This window comes from Fusarium solani, assembly GCF_023522795.1.
Source record: "Fusarium solani strain SB1 chromosome Unknown bctg00000011, whole genome shotgun sequence".
Taxonomy (NCBI): domain Eukaryota; kingdom Fungi; phylum Ascomycota; class Sordariomycetes; order Hypocreales; family Nectriaceae; genus Fusarium; species Fusarium solani.
Genome location: NW_027072149.1, coordinates 993,398 through 1,012,438, shown reverse-complemented (window position 1 = coordinate 1,012,438; position 19,041 = coordinate 993,398). Strand labels below are relative to the sequence as shown.

Sequence of the window (19,041 nt, the reverse complement as noted above, 5' to 3'; positions counted from 1 at the left end):
TAACGGCATTTAACTTGGAAGCGCTGCATAGAGGCGAAGTATAACTGGGAGATGTTTGCGAATCTCAACAAAAGCATCTCCCCTTGACTTACCCGTAAACTCAATGCAAATGCACACTTTGCAATTAGATTTCACTGAAGTCAATGCCTCAAAGCCCAATCCCGTGACACCTTCAACGTGCATCTTGAGTCATCCCATGAAAAAAGTCAAACGCGGTTGGAACATAGGAGGTATAAGGAGAGGGCCTTCCATTTTATTTTTGGCTCTTCCCATCTCATCAATTCATCAGCAACGTCCTCTTCGCGCAACCCTACAAAGCTCGCCACTAGGTCAAGATCTGTTATAACTTGGCATCACTACGACAGTCACCAATTACCCAATACGACCTTATCCCGTACGACATTCATAGACATGGCTCACTTGAAGGGGAAAGATAAAGTCGAGCCAGCTCTTAAGTTGAGAGGGCTGGGTAGCGGGGCGCCGTTTGCCAAGGGTTTTTACAGACTGTCCATCATCCTCGCGCTCGGTTCTTGCGTGGCATCCGTTGTCTTTTTAGTGAAGACATTGCAGGAACCCGTGGGTGAGAAGCGGAAAGAATTCAGCGACTCTTCTATTCTCTGCTCTGCTGTGGCGACCTTGTGCTCAGGTGCGAGCTTCACATTCCGCCTGCGCAGCCGGGACCTTCAACCAGACCTTGAAGCCGTCTCACCTTCAAACAGCACACCACCTATCGACACTGAGCGTACATCCATCCCCTCACCACCTAAGGCAAAGCTAGCCACCAAAACTTGAAGTGGAATAGGGCAAGAGACATTGCCTCCATACGATGGCTAAACAGAATCTGTCCTCTCTTGACTACGGGAACAGAACACACAAGTTCTTGGTTTCACATACCGTCAAGCTGAAGGCAGAGTTGGCTGGATCATGTATGGAACCGGGTGTTGATTCATTTTCATTATGTGTAATTAAAGAAACAGTGTAGTACCTCGCTGCTAAACCATGTCCTCAACATAGCTCACCCTTTTGCTCACCACAACTGGGCAAGGCTGTGTTGGCGGATCCTCTGCATTATCGCTCCTCTGATCAACCACCGACTTCTCGCCGTAGAGGCGATTCAGATCCGCCTCGCTATTACGGGGAACTTTTTCTTGAAGGCGCACTACAACCTCAACTGCCCTCTCGTCTTCGATAACTTTTGGGTGGCGCTGTGCAAAGTATCTTGCGTATTTGAAGAGCGACCAATAACAGCTGGCAACGTTCACAGCAGTAAGAGCCATCTTGTAGGGCATCTGTGGTATGTCAGAATTGTGTGGGTTTGACTGCTGTCGGTAGGTTACTCACATAGTAGAAGAGTAGCACACCATATCCGACTCTTTCCCTCTTTCGCCTGAGATGCACTTCATTGAAGATGATGGCGTTCACGAGGTAAACTAGAATAGTGATACCTAGTAACATTCCACAAAACCAAGGCCTCACGATCATGGAGATGGGGAGGACGAATGGTGTCATGAGATAGAGCAGTGTCTCGTACACCTAGAAGACACTAGGCATTAGCTTGGGGATATTTCACCATGGTGAAGTAGGACATACTTCCTGAAACACAAAGATTTTCGTTCCAATCTCCCAAAACCCAAGCTTCCAGCTGCCCAGGATATAGGCCATGTTGTACCACACACCATTGACAAAGAAAAAGTTCCATCGATGGAACCTCTGCTTAAAGACTGTCATCTCCCCAAAGCCACCTCGGCTTCCACCGGAGCTGAAAAAGATGGCCGATGGAGTCTCTGTCTCGACAAAGACAGAGGTGCACATCTGTATGCGGCCTCCAAGCCTGCGGCAACTATGGCCCATGAACCAGTCCTCAGATACTGAGAAGCCAACATGGTCGTGGAACGTTTGCACGAGGAACTGTCGATCCCAGAGTGAAATGGCACCATGGGGAAACGTTGCACTGCCAACCTTTCCGGCTAGGGCTCTTTGCAAACCCGAGATCTTGTACTCGAGATCTTGCGCCTGCTGGCATAATGTGCCCCTGGAGGAATCTGGCCCAACACTCTTGATGGCATAGCCAATGCACATGACTTTGTCTTGAAGGCGGTCGCCAACGATGGGAAAGTTTGGAGGCAGAGCACAGTCGTCATCGATGAGGAGAACATTCTTGAAATGCTTTGCCGCATAACATCCAACGAATTGGGCGACAATCTTGGAGCCGACTGGAGACCATATGTGGTTCACTCCGTGGGGCTTGCAGACATCCTCAGTATTATCAAGAGGCTGAGGAGAGTTTCCGTTGGCTATGACAAAGATGTTCTGAGGTGGAAAGATCTTGACGGCTGCTTCGAGGGTTGGCCCAATGATGTTGGCGGCTTTGTAGCAGGGGATGAGCAACGCCGTCTTGCGAACCGATTGATCAGTCCCTGTGGACCGTTCAACGGGAGGAGGGTCAGGTTCGAAGAGGACAAGTAGAGGAGCGAATGCGTATCTGAAGACTATTAGCCCCTTCATGAGCATGACCTTTCTAGGTGTGCATTCAACTTACAAGGCAGCCACGCCAATCATGATTGTATAACCACCAGCAACAATCATCTTCTCCTGAACCGCAACAAAGAGCCACCAAACGGCTCCGCGCCATAACGGCATGCCGACCAGGACAAAGTAGATGAAACAGAGAAGGAAAGTGTAGACAGTATACTCAAAGGCGATCTGAGTCCACTTTTGGCGCTTGATCTTTTCTCCACGGACCTTGGCCTTTTCGTAGACTTCATAGATGCTACCCCTCCGAGCACTGCGTTTGGAGAGAGCACGGCTCAGTGATCTAGCCAAGCCACTTGTGTTGTGAGCTGGGGGTGGTGCGAGGGGCAATGGAGGAAACTCATGAGAGTCCGGGAGAATTGAGTCTTCTTGCGACCCAGGGGTTCTGATATCGAGGTAAGGGTTCGTGAAGCCATAGAAAGAGGGTGTAACCGGCGACGGTGCTCGAGTTACATCCTCAATTCTAAAGCTGCCTTCTCGGACTATAGAAGGCAAGCTTGAACTGCGATGCAATCTTCTTCTGCCAGGTCCAGGTCCCGAGGTCCATTTGACTTCGGCAGTGCGGACAACGCTAAGTGAACGAGAGATACCTCCACTCACAGAGGCTCGTCTTACGACGACGGACCGGGGCAGGGACTCGAGGTGTGTCTGTTGTTGCCTATCATTTGGCTGTAGGCTCTGGTCACTGACGGCATTCTGGATAAGGCCATTAGGGATGGCAAACTGCTTCACGGAGGGTGGTGGCTCGAGATGCATCCTGTGAGAAGCAAGCCTACTGACTTGCAATTATGTAACGAATGAATAAGAACGATTGACTGCCTCACATAGAGGACGATGCGAAAATGCAACAACGAGCGACGGGTTTGATACAGCAAACAGAAACAAGCATCTGGCCTGGGACACACTGCCGGCGAGGAGCATGCTCTATATTGAGTTTCCAGAGCTCTCGGAAACATCTTGACCAGGGATCATGGAAGATCCCGCCATCCTTCGCTCCCCCATTTAGCCCAGTGCATCCGGTTGCGCCGAAATGAGGTTATCACCACGTCCAGGCCGAGCTGAGCTTAGACCCAGGATAGGCAAGGCAAGCTGCCAAGAGGACGTTGTTCGTATTAGGACGCCCCTGAACCCGGCTCTTGCCTCGACGCAGATGCAATCATGATTCGAGTCTTCTCAGCACCAGTCGCACCATGGTCTAAGTTGCTGGATCCCATCTCCACTGTTTCGCGGGTATCGAAGAGCGGATTACCGAGCCCGAGGTCGTATCGTCAAAGTCAAAACATGACATAATTTTCCCTGGATCAGATGCAACATCGGGTCTGTCAGGACCAATCCCGGGACTGTGTTTGGCTCAATGCACTGCCACCCCTCTGAAATGTCACCAGGAACAGGTAAAGAGGGCGCCCTGACCGTCAGGATGGCCGTAGACACTCTGGTGGAGTCCCAACAACCTCGTCTTCGGCTCCGGAGTTTTCTTTGATGCTCCATTTCGGATCTAGATTACAGGGGTAAACGCTGGAGAGCATGTGGGATCCGATGTGGCTGCTCGCAGGATGAACGTGTGTCTGAAGTCGAGACAGGGATGTCTCTTGGAGCTCGAAATGTTGTCACACAAGGGTCCCATGAGTTGTTATTACCGGCCCGCCATGGATTTCAATTAGAGCACGGCTTGCGAATAAATCCCGTAGGTAAGATTTTTATCCGAGCCCCTGGAACTCTCCACAAGTGGCTCATTCTCAGGGCGTCAGCTCAGTCTCACAATCCGAGATGCAGAATCCATTTCTTGGCTGTGGGTTTGCGGCCAACTCCTCTTGTGCCCCAGCGCTTTATTTAGATCGTACGAGAGATGTTGGGAGGAAGAAGCCCGTTATGTCTTCGTTCTGAGAATCTCAAAAATAGCAGTACGAGTAAGACGGATCTCAACAAGGCAGAATAGAGCGCCAGTCCAAAGACTGCTAGACAGTTGGCAGGATCGCTGACGTGTCGGCCACGTAAAGTAATGTCAGCTTGGGAAAAGCCTTGGGTAAAGAAACAGGGGCGTTAGTTAGTGTGCAGAGCATCGAGAATACCACGGTCAGCAAGATGTGAACAAGTGAAGTTATCCAAAGACTGGGCTGTCGTTAGCCTCATGGCGCCACCGCCCAAGCCATCTCTTAAGGTGGCCGGCAGATGGAAAGTGACGCAATGTCAGTCGTCGTCAGCAAGGGTGAGACAAGGCCCTGGCCTCTTTGACGCACAAAGGTACCGCTTTTCCGGTGACGGTTTAGGCACGAACGGGTCTCATCCCATCACCTCGGCCCTCCACTTTTCCACTTTTAACCGCGTGAAAATATTTCATTCCGAGCATCTGAGTGGTTGTCACGCAGGTTATGGGAATGCCAAGGGGTCTACAATTCGCCGTTACGAGTTAGATGCGGCAGATGGCAACGCTGCCTGCCCACTTGCCGACTCCCCAAGGTTGGAGAAACAAGATTTTTCACGTGTTTTGTGTGCTGTTTCTCATTTGCACAAGACGGTGATGACTTGAGTCGGAGACTGCAAGTTGACTAGAAAGGCATTCACAGAGAGTTGCCCTGATCTTGCTGACGAGGGCTTACGCTGACAGATGCCGATGCAAGACTGGTACAGGGGGACTTTCGATCGAGCGCCGATGACCTCCGGTTGATAATGCAAGAAACCAAACAAATCTACCCTACATGTCTGTATGTATGACATGCCGCCATGTGTTTCCTGTGGTGTAATCCAATTAAGTAAAAATAACGCGCTCGGATCAGAGGCAGAGGAGCAATCCTTTCGGTGAGTCCGGCCTACCCGGTAGTGTTGTGGTTAAGATCGAGATCTATTACTCGATTAACAGCTTACATTTTAGATGCTTAGCTACGTAGTTATGATTGCCTTGATCTTATGTTGTTGGAGATTATGTGTCAAGCGAGAGGTGATGTTCACCAGGTACCTTGCAGTCTGACCTTGCGTCAGCCACATTGCTTAGCCATACCCTTGTAACAAACGTGATGTTTCATGCCGGACATTTCTTCTCGGGTGATCGACGTCAAGCGACGGCTCACGTGCTTTCATAATATGCATTCAAAGTATAAAGAAGTTTATTAACATAGGTAGGGATGTTTGGACCAAGCAACTGCCACTAATTATTCTCTTCGCCAAGACAGGAACCAATCGCCTCACCACTTAGGAATCTTGGCGGAAAAGTCTGGCTGGAATTTCCTCATATAGGTAGTGTCGTCTCGTTTCCGCAAGCCGCAGTCAAGATACTGCTGGTGAAGCCTTGCCAACTTCGCCCTGTCGAGCTCAACGCCCAGTCCTGGCAAAGAGGGCACAGTCACACCACCATCTGACCACTTGAGATTGCCATCGACGATGACGTCCTCGTCGCGACGCTTCCACGGCCAGTGAGTATCACAGGCATAGTCGAGATTGGGGGTTGCAGATGCCAAGTGTGTCATGGCAGCAAGTGAGATGCCCAGGTGACTATTGGAATGCATTGATAGGCCCATCTTCCAGGTTGCGCAGATGGACGCTAATGTTTGTGATTTCCGAAGACCGCCCCAGAAGTGATGATCGGAAAGAACCACTTGGACTGCGTTCTGCTGAATGGAGGGGACGAGGTGGTCAAAAGACACCACGGCCATGTTGGTAGCCAGCGGCATGGGCGATTCTTTGGCCACGGCTGCCATGCCTTCGATCTCCGGGGCGGGGTCTTCCAAGTACTCGACGATACCATCAAGCTCCTTGGCGACCCATTTGGACGTCTCGACAGTCCATGCAGCGTTGGGGTCGAGTCTCAAGGGTAGACCGGGGAATGCAGCATGCAACGCCTTGATGGCTTCAACCTCCTGGGCCGGCGGGAAGACACCCCCCTTGAGTTTGATAGCCTTGAAGCCATACTCAACGATGATCTTCTTTGCTTGCTTGACAATTCCAGCAGGATCTAAAGCTGGACCGTACTCGTCGTCTTCATCGCCGGGGTGTCCACCCCACTTGTAAAAGAGGTATGCTGAGTATTGGACATTGTCTCTAACACGTCCACCCAACAAGTCACTGACAGGGACACCGGCCAGCTTGCCCTGAATGTCAAGGCAGGCGACTTCAAATGGGGAAAAGACTTTATCGGTAACACTGGCTGTTGTCACCATGCCTGCCATGCCGTCTCCCCCAGTACTTGTGTCGCCGGTAAGAGACTCGACACATTTCTTGTAGATGAGGTTTGTGCTGTGTACTGAGAGGCCCTTGATCTGCTCGGCGGCCTTTTGAAGGCGGCTCAAGTGAGTTGAGTCTCCGTAAGATTCACCCAAGCCATAATGATCTTCGGTGATGACCTCGATGATGCTGCGCAGTGCAAATGGTTCATGAACACCCACACTGTTCAGCAGGGGCATATCATGGAATGCCACCGGCGTGATGACAATATCCTTGATAATACTGCGTTGAGACATGATTTCTTGGGTAAAAACAAATTGGTTGAGTGCTTGAATTGCTACAGGGGACTGTCAATAATGGCGGATTGGCCAGACGTTAAAACGTGGTCGACCTATTCTCGTCTTGGCCGGAAAACGATAGCAATATCGCTCCCGTCCCTCACTGCCTCTTGCGGGGTAGTGCACCACTCGCCAGTTCGGTAATGCGGTTTATCACGGGAGTTGATTAAGAGTCCGTTGGGTAGTATCCGTCATTTAGTTTCCGTGTCATCTGCGAAAGGCCGTTGAAGGAAAAGGGGCCTTTGACCGCAGTGGTGCTCCGATGTTGAGGACATGTTTACCGCACATGGCGGATACTGTAGCGGGTAAAGACATGATTGGATCATTATCCGCAAGCCTGTTTGCACAGATCGACAAGAGTGTGGCTGATCAACGGCGCAAAACTCACCTCCTGGTCAGCATTTCCGCCTCGGTGAAACCTCAACTCTGACCCCGCACTCTCGAGTCACTGGCCCACTTGGAATGGTTGCCAAGTCTGGGGTTGTCTGGGGTAAAGACACCGCTATGTACTGGCGTTGAGTAGGGATATTGCCAGAGGCCTTCTGGCTATAATATCTAGCTTGGCCCCATCGATGGTGACGAACAGGCCACCAGCGACACTTCCTCTCTTCCCTTCAACTCCAAGGTGTCTGTCTGTTTGTAGCGACTCTCCTCAGCGACCACCACCACCATGGCTCCCAAGAGCTCAATCGAAAAGAGCGACGTTGACGTCATGGACAAGCACTCTCACCTTGAGAATGCGCCCGAGGCCATCGACATTTCCGGCTTTCGCGTCTTTGGCCTGGACCCAGAGGATGCTGAGTTCTACACAACCTACCCCGAGGAGAAGCGAAAGAAGGTCTTCCGAAAGGTTGACGTTCGCCTTGTCCCCATGCTTGCAGCGCTGTACTTGATTTGCCACATTGACCGTGCCAATATTGGTAACGCGAAGATTGAGGGCATGGTTGAGGACTTGGGCATGTCGGGAGTGCAGTACAACACTGTTCTCTCCATCTGTAAGTACCATTGACATGATCTCGTCGCCTTTTTTGGCGAGCCTTGGATGAAAATATTGACCCAATGCCATAGTTTTCATCCCTTACGTCCTCCTCGAAGTCCCCAGCAACATTCTCCTCAAGAAGTTCAAGCGCCCTTCCATGTACCTCGGTATCCTCACTCTTAGCTGGGGTATCATTATGACCTGTACTGGCTTGGTCCAGAACTTTGGCGGACTCATGACTACACGTATCTTGCTTGGCATTTTTGAGTTAGTAGTACCCCCAACCCTCACTGTTTCTGCGCTGACGCCGCTATCAATAGGGCCGGCTTCTTCCCCGGTGCCATCTATCTCTGCTCGTACTGGTATATGCCCAAGGACCTCTCGGCTCGAATATCATACTTCTACTGCGCAAGTGCCCTCTCTGGCGCTTTCTCGGGCCTGCTCGCTGCCGGTATCGCTGAGATGGACGGAGTTGGTGGATACGAGGGCTGGAGATGGATCTTCATCCTTGAAGGCCTTGCCACCGTTATCCTCGGCATTTCCTGCTTTTTCTTGCTTATTGACACGCCTGCCCTGTCCACACGCTGGCTGGAGCCTGATGAGATTCGATACCTCGAGCTTTCCATGTTCATCAAGCAGGGAGGCGGCTTCCACGAGGAGAACAAGGTTAGGTGGAAGGATCTTAAGATGGTTCTCACCAACTGGAGAATTTACGTGCAGGCATACTTCCTGCTCTGCCAGTCTGCCCTTTCTTACGGTATGTTTCCCAGGATACGATCAAGAAGAGCACAAGTTAATCCCTCGGAACAGGTATCAAGTTCACTCTCCCGACCATCACCAAGGCCATGGGCTTCAGCAACACCACTGCTCAGCTTACTTCCGCTCCCCCGTACGTTGCCGCCGCTATCTCGGCTATCACCTTCGCCAAGTTCTCCGACCGTTTCTTCTGGCGAATGCCGTTCGTGGTTATCCCCATGGCTATCGTCACAACCGCCTACTCCATCATCCTTTCCCTCAACGGAGCTCTCGAAGCAAAGAAGGCCGTGGCGTACTTTTCCGTCGTCCTCGCTGTCATCGGTATCTACCCGATCCAAGCAGCGGCGGCTTCTTGGAACGCGAACAACATTGCCCCTGCTTCCCGACGAGCTATCGGTATCGCCCTGATGAACTGCGTCGGCAACGTTGGTGGCATTGTGGGCAGCTTCATGTACCTTGAGAAGGAGAAGCCCAAGTACCACACTGGTTTCGGTCTCAGCTTGGCATTCGGTGCTAGCGGTTTGATCGTTGCTCTTCTCCTTGAGTGGAGCTACAAAGTTGCAAACGCCAACAAGGCCAAGATCGCCGACGAGGCCAAGGAGAAGTACACTGAGGAGGAGCTATTTGAGATGGGTGACCGATCACCGCTGTTCAAGCATGTTCTGTAATGGTTTGTACAGAAATATCAACTGGTGGCGGCGAGGGTAGGGATGGTTGTCGTATGGCGTTGCGATGGCGAGGCATGGATGCTTGGGTTCTTCCCTTGTATATGATGAGAAGAGGGAAATTGGTTATGACATTCTAGTAGTGTTACTTTTGTTAAGCTGAGTCTGATACCATCGCTTCCAGCGAAGCCATTAGGACCTTTGGCATATATATCACAGAAATGAGTATTTTATGACGGACACTACGAGTTGCTCTTGCTCGATGATGCACATGCAGAGATGGATATAGTTGCTCAACCTGATGCTCTCACCTGCTACAGCTTGCCCTGGGTCTATGCGCCAAAACACTTTGGCGAGAAGAATTGAGAGAGACCTGCTCCTTAATGATAGGCCGTTACCTATCACTCCACGAACTTGCATGGAAGAATTGGAGAAGCTTACAAGTCACTCCTAATGCTAGAAGCTTGGCCAACATTGGGGCAGTGACTGGTTGTTTTAGGTAAAGACTCTGATTAGAAAGATTATGAGACGTCAAGGTCAACAATGTGGAGATTTCGAAGTGTAAGAGATACGAAAAAGAAGTCAAATTATTGCTCCCTCGCTATCCATCTAGAAAATGCCCCAACCTAGTTCCCATTCGTTACACCGTTAGTGTGCCCATTGGTGCTTCCATTCGTCGCATTGGGTTGCAGTGACGCCTCGATGCTCACCAAATCCGCAATCTGGGCCTCAATCACCTTCTTGGCAGACTCCGAAGGCTCACTGTATGGCCGTCTAGGCTTCAACTTCTCCTGGGCTCCCTTGATGCCAGCCGACTTTGCAGTATTCAGAGAAGCCGCGTACTTGACGGACGCAATGCCAGCCTTGCAGGGCTGTTCAGCGAGCGCAGCCCTCTTGTGCAGCTCCATAGCTTCCTGATACTTGCCCTCCTTATACAGGTTATAGATGTGCACAATGGTTCTCGGAAAGACATTGGCGAAGCCGGCAATAGTGCCCATGGAGCCAGCAGCAAGTCCTCCAATGAGAAAATCTGACTGTCCTCCATATGTAGCGAATCGATCAGCCGGAAGCTCAGCGGCGAGCCGGGTGATCTTGGCCACAGCTCCGCATGTTAGCTTTACGCCAACAATGTTGTTATGCTTCTTCGCCAGAGCGGCAATGGTTGCTGAGTCAAGGTCGATGCCATTGCAAACTGTAGGAAAGTTGTAGATGACGATAGGGAGTTGACTCTCTTTGGCAACGTCGTCAAAGAAGTTGTTGATGACTTCTGGTGTCGTTTGCTTGCCAAAGTATGCTGGAGGTAGAAGCAACACGTAGTTGGCACCGGTATCAGCCGCATCTGAGATGAACTCCAAGACTTGCTTTGTTGAGTGGCCCCCTACGCCGGCCATGATGGGGTAGGAGGGCCCGCATGCCTGTCGAGCTGTCTCTAGGAGGGTCTTGCGTTCTTCACGTGTGAGAAGAAATGTTTCTGCATTGGTTCCAAGAACAACGAGTCCCGCAAGGCCAGTCTTTGACAGGTAAGAGTAGTACTTGGCCTGTGATTCCGTATCAAGCGTGTCGGTGCTGTGATCGAAGAACGTGATGGCGGGGGCCCAGACTCCGCTTGGGGGAACTTTGGGGAACGACATGATGGCTGATCCAGGTGCTAGGGAGCGTGACTATTGCAGAGCAGAAGGTACGCTAAGCTCTAGGAGAAGACAAGATACTTAAAGCCCTTCCGGCAGGGGCCATTAGGTATCCGGGTAGCCGTTGGGTGCTCCGCTTCTTACGACCGGGCTATCCTAGGCCCAGTCGTACATCCGATTCTTCAGCTTCAATCTCTGTCACATGCTTCACAAGTAACCCAAGGCTTGTTCCCTCATAAGTTGACCTCTTCATCCGATGCCTATATGCCGTTCTTTCAATACTGACGCATCAGAAAATGAACTTCTACGCGACCTTTCAATTTGAGCTTCTCAGGCCATTCCTCGCAGAAATGCCAGCCAGACTCGGCAAAGAGTGGCTGGAAAGTGGCATTTCCGACGGGTATGTTACACCTCTTTTCCGACGGATGAAATGCGGAGTGCCGATCCCCCGCAAAGCTCGGATAGACGATGCAACACCAAGCCGTGTCTGCGTGACATTGCATGAGTCATGAGCAGTTTAGAAAGACCAGATATCGCGTATGAGCTGATTATGTCGGAATGTTACCGAGACACCAAGATAAGCTCGATCGTAACATATCTAGATTCGGCTGATGAGCGCGGGAAGCTTGTCCGGGGAATATCCTGGAGGCAGGGGTTCCCAAAGAGGACCAGAACTGTTATTTATTTCACTGGATTGATCACAGAGTCCAGGAGAGTGAGCCCGGAAGTTGCTTATTGGGGGATCACAGACAAGGTGTCGGGCACAATTGCAAACAGCACGCTTTGTGACAGCATATTCACATCAAACCCAACAATATATAGAGCCCAAAATTTTATGCAGAATGGTAGGGTTCCAATGGCGTGGTTGATGCGCGAACGTACGGCAGCCAGTTCATAGACCAATACTGCGAGGATTGGGAGAAGGCATATGATTAAACTGGTCCATCAAGCCTATTTAACAGTATCTATAGCCCTAGTGACAGCATCAAATTCCACTAAAAATCGCTATCAAGGCTTCTTATGCATAATTGTAGCAGCAGCTTGATGATTGGGGAAGATGAGTGTATCAGCAATGACCACATTCTCTCTCCTTCCAGCGGCAAACACAACTGCTTCAGCGATATCATCAGGCGTCAATGGCTCACAGCCCCTGGGATATGATTAGTCCATGCTGCGGAAGAATAAATGAGTAGGCAGAGGGAGGACTCACGCGTAGACGGCGTCGGCCTTGGACTTGTCGCCATAGAACCTCACAACAGAGAACTCTGTCTCAACTTGGCCGGGATCAATCCCGATCACACGGACTCTCTTGGAAATGAGTTCTTTCCGCAAGCTATCAGTGAAGGATCGGACGGCTGCTTTTGTTGCACAGTAGATGCCACCTCCAACATACGGCTCACGACCAGCGATCGAGCCAATGTTGATGATATCGCCAGCTCCCTCGCCGTTGTTGCGCTTCAGCATGCTAGGAAGAATGGCTTGTGTCATGTTGATCAGGCCAGTCACGTTGGTTGCGAACATGACGTTCATGTCCTCTTCTGCAATCTCAGGTGCCTTAGCCACTCCTCTGACAAGGCCTCTGTTGACGTTTCATTAGGGCGTCTCCTTGCAGTTTCTCATGTAGATACTTACGCATTGTTGACCAACACATCTACTTCCTTGAACTCGGCAGGCAACTTGTCCACGAATCCTCGCACCTCATCTGGATTGCTGACGTCAAGCTGAATTGGTAAGACCTTGACACCGTCTCCCACCTCCTTGGCGATGTCGGCCGCAATACTCTTGAGGCTGTCAACTCGACGCGCAGCCAAGATGAGCTTCAGGTCATTAGGACTAGTGCGCGCAAACTCAAAGGCCGTAGAGCGCCCGATGCCCGATGAGGCACCAGTAATGAGAATGGTCTTGCCTTGGAGGCGCTTGGCAGCTGCTGATGCCATAGTGGGAATGTGTAAGATTGGACTGGTGGTGTAGGGGAGGGGACTAGTTGGTTGAGGAGGGAAAAGAATCCGATGGTGTCCACATACAATTGGTAAGACTGCAAACGGTGACAACTGACAAGAGAGGATAGGTTAATGTACCTCTGAAATAGTCTGTAGTAGGCGGCATCAACTACCACTGGCCGCAAGTTCCGTCCCACTTTGGCTGTTCCGTGCCGCGGCCACGGATTTGCATCTAGAGGTACATATCCGTGAGATCTTTTCCGACGGATGGTGGCGCAACTTGTGAGGGGAAGCACCGGAAAAAGCGGCGGATTCGATTCTGAGAGAGCCATTGATCCGACGGATGACTGCTTGACGGGGGATTGATCATCAGACTTACGCTTGTTTCACGGCATTCGGTTTTAGTCTCGGCATGTGTTGATAACCGTGATCTTTGTCATTGTGACAGATATCCTCTTTAGAGGCACATCGATAGTTAAACAATGGTGACACTATCCCCGTTCCGCAAACATCGGCTTACGAGGGGACATTCGTTTCTTCTTTATCCGTGGTATCATTGATTGGTTGGTATCGAGCTTCTCTATGCTCTCTAGTCTGACTTAGACCCTGAATGTGTCGTCGTTGAGGAAAACATCAAGGTTGCCCAGCCCCGAAGAAACCATAGAAGCGAACTGATTCCATCCAGAAAAGTCAGTGAGTGTGGACCCCTGAAGAGTGCTAAAACCCATAGCCCCCTGCCCTATCAAGTCCGTGTAGGTCGTTTCGTTGCTGGGGCTGCCGTCCATTGCCAGTCCCACGTTTTGGAAGCCAATATCCTGGAGCTGAGTATCGATCCCTTCGAGTCCGTTCGTCGACGGGTTCATGCGGTTGATATGGCGCAAGGCTTCGGTGCGCAGTTCCTCCAGCACGAGGCAATAGCGTTCGAACAATGAGCCCTTCTCAGCAATGGAAGACATGTGAGATTGGCATCGGGTGGCGGCTGCAAAGTAGCTGCTATACTCTTCAAATGGAGATGCCCATTTCTGGATGACGTAGATGTAGAGCACCATGGCGGCGGTAAAGGCAAAGTATGCCGTGATCTATAGCCAGTTAGCCATACGATCTGTTGCTAGACGTCAAGGAAGACGAACCCAGAATGCACGGAACATTTGACGGCTGTGCGTGATCTCATCAATCGTCTCCACTATCTCCATGGCTGCTTTCAGGCACTGCTTGACACTCTCCTCATGTTGAGAACTCTCGTTAGACGACCTCACTCCCTGCTGTGACACCCGAGCGAAGTTGTTGAGCACTGACTGCCGATGGGTGAGGATGATGGCATGGTAATAGGTCAAATTTAGAACATTCCTCTGCCGTTGAAAGATCGGAACTAGGAGGGATGAACTAAAAAAGTCGGCATCGAGAAATCGGGAAAGCTCGGCTCGCCACTCGTCCAAGTCTTTGGAGATGCGTTCTGTTTCTTCCGCTCGACGGCTGGCTGACACGGGCTTGATGGAGTACAGGCTGCGGAGTATCTTGCTAATGATACGAGCAAGTCTGCCAAGTTAGTTGAGAGCGCTCCAGGGGACTTGTGGTCATCTCACTTCATATGCGCAAGAGGAGCTAGCATAATAGAGTACCCCCTGTTGAGCGCGGACGTGCTGATGTGGTCTCTTGTTATCTCGTGATCTTCAACACATGCCGGGAGCTCTGTGTCAATGTCATCGTCGTGGAATGACCGCGGCCTGCCCAGAGACATGCTGAGATAAGTGTCCAAGGTGTATGCACACCAAAAGGTTCGACGACGGCTCTCGACTTCAACTTGGCTGAGCCCGCTTGTTGCACCGGGACGTTTATTCCTATTCAGACCGATGGCAAGGGCTAAGCTGGTTACTGTACCAAACTGGCTCCAGCAATGGTTGACTCGAGACTGGGTTAGGAGGTAGTAGCATTGTAGTAGGCGGGCCTGGACGCTGGTGAGACGTATTGAGCCACTTTCTTTTGAGAGTTGGTGTTCAGCCGCAAGATAGTAGCGAGAACTATGATCTTTGATCTTAGCGATGTACATTTATGCAGTATGGGACACTCACCTCAGATCTGATGGGCCAGGCCTGTCATCCTCGGGCATGTACACCCTGGCGTGAGCGAACACCATAAACAGCAATCCGACCTTGGCTGGAGCATTGCTCACATCACGCATAGTACCCAGGGTATCATAAAATTCGACGAACCATTCTTGAATTGTGGGACGATGCAGGAAGCGGTGTGTCGGCATGGCAAAGTCAAAGTACCGATCTATCAAGTGCTGGGCGTCGTCTCTTGGAAGCATCATGCAAAAAGACGGATCAAAATCGGGAGGATGGAGAGGAGCATCACCAAATGTGAAGATGCTTCCTGGTAAAGAGAACGAGATCGCTTGATGGAGACGTTTCTGGACCCTGAGCAGAAACGAAACACCAGAGGCGGGACCGATATAGTGTCCCTGTAGATCCTCCTGAGACGGCTCTGGAGAATGCTGCAGAGATGCTACCGGGGGTGCTTCTTCTGAAGGCATGAGACTATTGGGCGCCAGGCTGTAGTTCTGCAAGCCTGTAGGAGCATCTGCACCCTCTGTGCTTGGAGTCACTGGGGCCTGTTGTGCCGAGACTGAAGGACTCTCACCAGAGTCCAAGTGAGGTGAGGCCGGTATAGTGATAGTCCCATGGTCAACGTCTGGTGCTGGGGGAATGATGGGCACTCGGCCTCTTGCATAAGCAGAGTCAAACGTGCAACGGGCCTTTGCCCGCATGCAGAACTCGCACGGCTGAGTGCCATTACACTTAATTTTCCGCCTAGACGAGATGCCAATGATTAGCCTTCCGGCCACTAAGAATGGTTTGGGTGGGTTCACTTTTTGCATCGATCGCATGCCCGCGTTACTCTCACCCTCTCGCTGTTCCTTTTCCGTCTCCTCAAGACACGCGTGGTCTCGCCAGCAGGGGCAGGTAGTAGTTGACGCTCTGAAGACATTCGGCACTGACCTTGACCAACCGAAACAAAGAAGACGTCACCTTGGGCCAAGGCAACAGCGGAAAAAGTCCAGATAAGGAAGGGACTCGAACGGGTAGAGATGGTGAAGGGTGGGAGATGTTGACGGAAAAGCACCTTGGGCGGGGGAAATAAAGCCGAGGTTGGTGTTGTTCCCGTCGGGGTATTGTTTTCCGTCCCACTCGCCTAAAATGACAGTTGCTGACTGTACATATTGAGCATTCTCACACAGGCTAGAGTCTATTGTTTTGTAATCGAAACATACCTGGAATAGCATCACTGGCTGCGACTAGCTATTGACTGAGAGCAGTCAATGAGAGGACAAGTTTAGGACCAGCTAGCGAGAAGTCCATAACAGTAACAATAGCTTATAGAATTGCATCTAGTGTCAGTCCATAGCAAAATGGGCATGTTTCTTGGGATCGCTAGACAGGGCCTGTGAATTAAGAAAAGAAACAAGATACTGCCAAAGATGTTGATATATCCTCCTCTGCAACCAAGCTCACGCTCTACGAGAGAGAGCTGAGGGGAATGTTGGCTTATGATGTTGGCCGTGATGGCATCCCTGCTGCTGCCTGCTGACCAACATTTCGCAAAATATCCCTCACTGCAATTGTCGCTCATCACAGTGAAGCTTGACAAGCCCAGTTTCTACAATGGAGGTCCAAGGGGGTTCCAGCCAGAGACATTCCAACTCAGATTCTAGCTCAAGGCTCTTCATTAACCGCCGAGACTCTTCAGGGGATGCAGAGTTTCTGACAAAAAACGCGGAGCATGCGATCGAGTCCTGGGTACTCAATGCTCCAGATCCGCCTCCCTGTTTTCAAGATATCAAGGAAAATTTCAAGGACATATTTAATAACCACAAAAACCCAGATGCGAGTCCTGTGAAACCCTTTATAAATTTCATCATCAATATCAGATTGCAGAACGGACCTGTAGTGAGTGCACAGCCGCACCTTTTACTCTTCTCAAGACCAAGACTAAATCCTCTAATCTCTAGGACCCCGGAAGCCCATTCAAACTTCCAGGCTACGGCCTTCCTTTGACTCGCCACACGAGCGTTTTTGGCCCGCATGCGCCATACTTGCATGGCGTCTACGGCGGCTGGTACGCACCAACGCTCACAAACCGCGAGGTTTGCATGCTAAAGTTCGTCGAGGACATAACCAACGAGCCAGAGTGGTGGCTAAAGGTCCGCGAACCTGAAACTGTCCTCCAGTGGAAGAGGCAAGTGCTTGAATTGCCTTGGGCCGAGTACCGGCCACACGCCGACTTTACAGAGACAATGGCAGATGCTGTAAGTAACGGTCCAGATCAGCCACTGTTCCAGTCTCGCCTCTTAACTTCTTTCCTATAGTGTCTCGTAGAACTGGCCAAGAAGGCAAAGCTCTTTGAGGAGACGGGTATGGTTCCTGTCATGGACTACGCCGCTTATGTGATAAAGTCAGACACTCTCATCACCCAAACCTGCAGGACAAACTCAAGGCTGCCGTTGAACCATTGGAGAACTTGCAAAGGTCCCAGAACGACTGGCAGCCAGATACCGATGGAAAGGTTCTCAACGTGGTGGATTCATCGATCTGGTCGTTGGTATATGGGACGTCCAAAATCTTGCCCCGGCCAACATGTACCGCTTGACGGCTGCATCGACTACTGTGGCATGGGAGAGGCCATTCCTCAGCCGCCTAAACCAATGTTGGCCGCCGTACAGCGATGCTGCTCCCGTTGAAGATGAAAGCTTTTGGGACACGTTCTCAGTGGCTTTCTTGCAATATCGACCTGATAGGCGAGAAGCCTCGCATCGACAGCTACATCAACAGTCTGCATCCTGTACGAGATGCACCACTCTATTCAATCATAGAGAGGCTTATCGAAAATTCCCTTCCAGCATGGGATATCGTCTTCCGCTCGACTGACGAAGCCTTCGAGGTTTCCCGGTTTCAGCGCATCAAGGCCATCAAATATCGTTGCAGTGTACCAGAAGTGTGCAGGTATACGTGCGAGCCGAACAACAGACCGGGTGGACCGCAGGACGACGATTCTGATTACACAGAGGAAAGCCAGAGGCTGGATCAAGAATGGTGGGAGGCAACACACGAACTTTTGCTTCCAGAACCCAGCCTTGATGAGGGCTATTTGGCCAAACTACAGGCCAGCCAGGTCCGCGACAAGGGCTTCTTCAAGAGAGATGTCCAGACACCCAGTCCAAGAGCTATGGTGGGAATAGAGGTATCTCAAATCCAAGTCATCGTCGAGATGGCCAATATCCATCTAACACCCGAGAAACCAACCTACGAAGGGAGCCCATGGCAGATTGAAGGTCAAGCCATCGAGAGGATTTGTGCCACATCTTTGTTCTGCTACGATTGCGATAACATTGCAGATACTCCTATCAGCTTTCGCACCCAGGGAGATAGGGAGAACCTGGGTGACAAGGTGCACTACATCTATGGCGACTGGCTTCGCATCGAAAGGGTCTTCGCCATGAAAATCCGTGGGACTAGGTTGCAGGAAATTGGCAGCGTACTAAGTAGATAGGGACAAGCCATTTTTTATCCCAACGTCTACCAGAACCGTCTGGGCCCCTTTGAGCTGGCTGACAAGACTCGTCCAGGCCACTGCAAGATGCCGGCTTTGTTTCTTGTCGACCCGATGAACCCCATCATTTCAACCGCCAACATCCCTCCACAACAGCGAGACTGGTGGTCGGAAAAGTTCGCAGATTTGCCGTTGGTCAGAAATCTGCCACCTGAAATTTGGCATCAGATCAATGAGAATATCGACTTTCCAATCGACAAAGAGACTGCCAGAAAGACCCGCGAGGAGATGACGTCTGAAAGGTTAGCGATCAACAAGGAGATAAATGAGAAATGGAGGACCTTAGATTGGGACTTTCCCCAGCATTGAGGCAGCGTTAAGGAGTGCCGATCCTTGTAAATATCATCGCGCCCGATTCTTAGGGCGAGGGGACTTGGTTATCTCAACTCTCTCAGCTGGTGATCAGGGCCATTAAGCCATATTTCCAAGTTCTTGATGTTG

General features: G+C 50.9%; 7 protein-coding genes across 7 annotated transcripts; 2 read left to right on the top strand and 5 right to left on the bottom strand.

Moving 5' to 3' along the window:
• Positions 1 to 992: 992 nt before the first annotated feature.
• MRS44_015387 (uncharacterized protein) lies at positions 993 to 3,288 on the bottom strand (the record flags this gene model as incomplete). Its single annotated transcript, XM_046274237.2, has 4 exons — positions 993 to 1,289; positions 1,342 to 1,533; positions 1,591 to 2,482; positions 2,540 to 3,288. 4 exons carry the CDS (start codon positions 3,286 to 3,288, stop codon positions 993 to 995), a joined length of 2,130 nt encoding a protein of 709 aa, XP_046126325.2.
• Positions 3,289 to 5,711: 2,423 nt separating this feature from the next.
• Positions 5,712 to 6,983, bottom strand: MRS44_015386 (uncharacterized protein; the record flags this gene model as incomplete). The annotated part of the gene is made up of 1 exon (XM_046282686.2): positions 5,712 to 6,983. One exon carries the CDS (start codon positions 6,981 to 6,983, stop codon positions 5,712 to 5,714), a length of 1,272 nt encoding a protein of 423 aa, XP_046126324.1.
• Positions 6,984 to 7,695: 712 nt separating this feature from the next.
• On the top strand, positions 7,696 to 9,428 carry MRS44_015385 (uncharacterized protein; the record flags this gene model as incomplete). Its single annotated transcript, XM_046277613.2, has 4 exons — positions 7,696 to 8,020; positions 8,094 to 8,271; positions 8,325 to 8,761; positions 8,815 to 9,428. 4 exons carry the CDS (start codon positions 7,696 to 7,698, stop codon positions 9,426 to 9,428), a joined length of 1,554 nt encoding a protein of 517 aa, XP_046126323.1.
• A 623-nt stretch (positions 9,429 to 10,051) lies between these two features.
• Positions 10,052 to 11,056, bottom strand: MRS44_015384 (uncharacterized protein; the record flags this gene model as incomplete). Its single annotated transcript, XM_046272352.2, has 1 exon — positions 10,052 to 11,056. One exon carries the CDS (start codon positions 11,054 to 11,056, stop codon positions 10,052 to 10,054), a length of 1,005 nt encoding a protein of 334 aa, XP_046126322.2.
• Positions 11,057 to 12,061: 1,005 nt separating this feature from the next.
• On the bottom strand, positions 12,062 to 12,990 carry MRS44_015383 (uncharacterized protein; the record flags this gene model as incomplete). Its single annotated transcript, XM_046282685.2, has 3 exons — positions 12,062 to 12,203; positions 12,264 to 12,632; positions 12,686 to 12,990. 3 exons carry the CDS (start codon positions 12,988 to 12,990, stop codon positions 12,062 to 12,064), a joined length of 816 nt encoding a protein of 271 aa, XP_046126321.1.
• Positions 12,991 to 13,592: 602 nt separating this feature from the next.
• MRS44_015382 (uncharacterized protein) lies at positions 13,593 to 16,276 on the bottom strand (the record flags this gene model as incomplete). Its single annotated transcript, XM_046271622.2, has 6 exons — positions 13,593 to 14,072; positions 14,124 to 14,529; positions 14,577 to 15,011; positions 15,063 to 15,775; positions 15,898 to 16,185; positions 16,265 to 16,276. 6 exons carry the CDS (start codon positions 16,274 to 16,276, stop codon positions 13,593 to 13,595), a joined length of 2,334 nt encoding a protein of 777 aa, XP_046126320.2.
• A 379-nt stretch (positions 16,277 to 16,655) lies between these two features.
• Positions 16,656 to 18,909, top strand: MRS44_015381 (uncharacterized protein; the record flags this gene model as incomplete). The annotated part of the gene is made up of 6 exons (XM_065619183.1): positions 16,656 to 16,940; positions 17,003 to 17,299; positions 17,360 to 17,405; positions 17,527 to 17,832; positions 17,891 to 18,477; positions 18,541 to 18,909. The coding sequence occupies 6 exons, from the start codon at positions 16,656 to 16,658 to the stop codon at positions 18,907 to 18,909; spliced, it is 1,890 nt and encodes a 629-aa protein (XP_065475255.1).
• Positions 18,910 to 19,041: the final 132 nt, after the last annotated feature.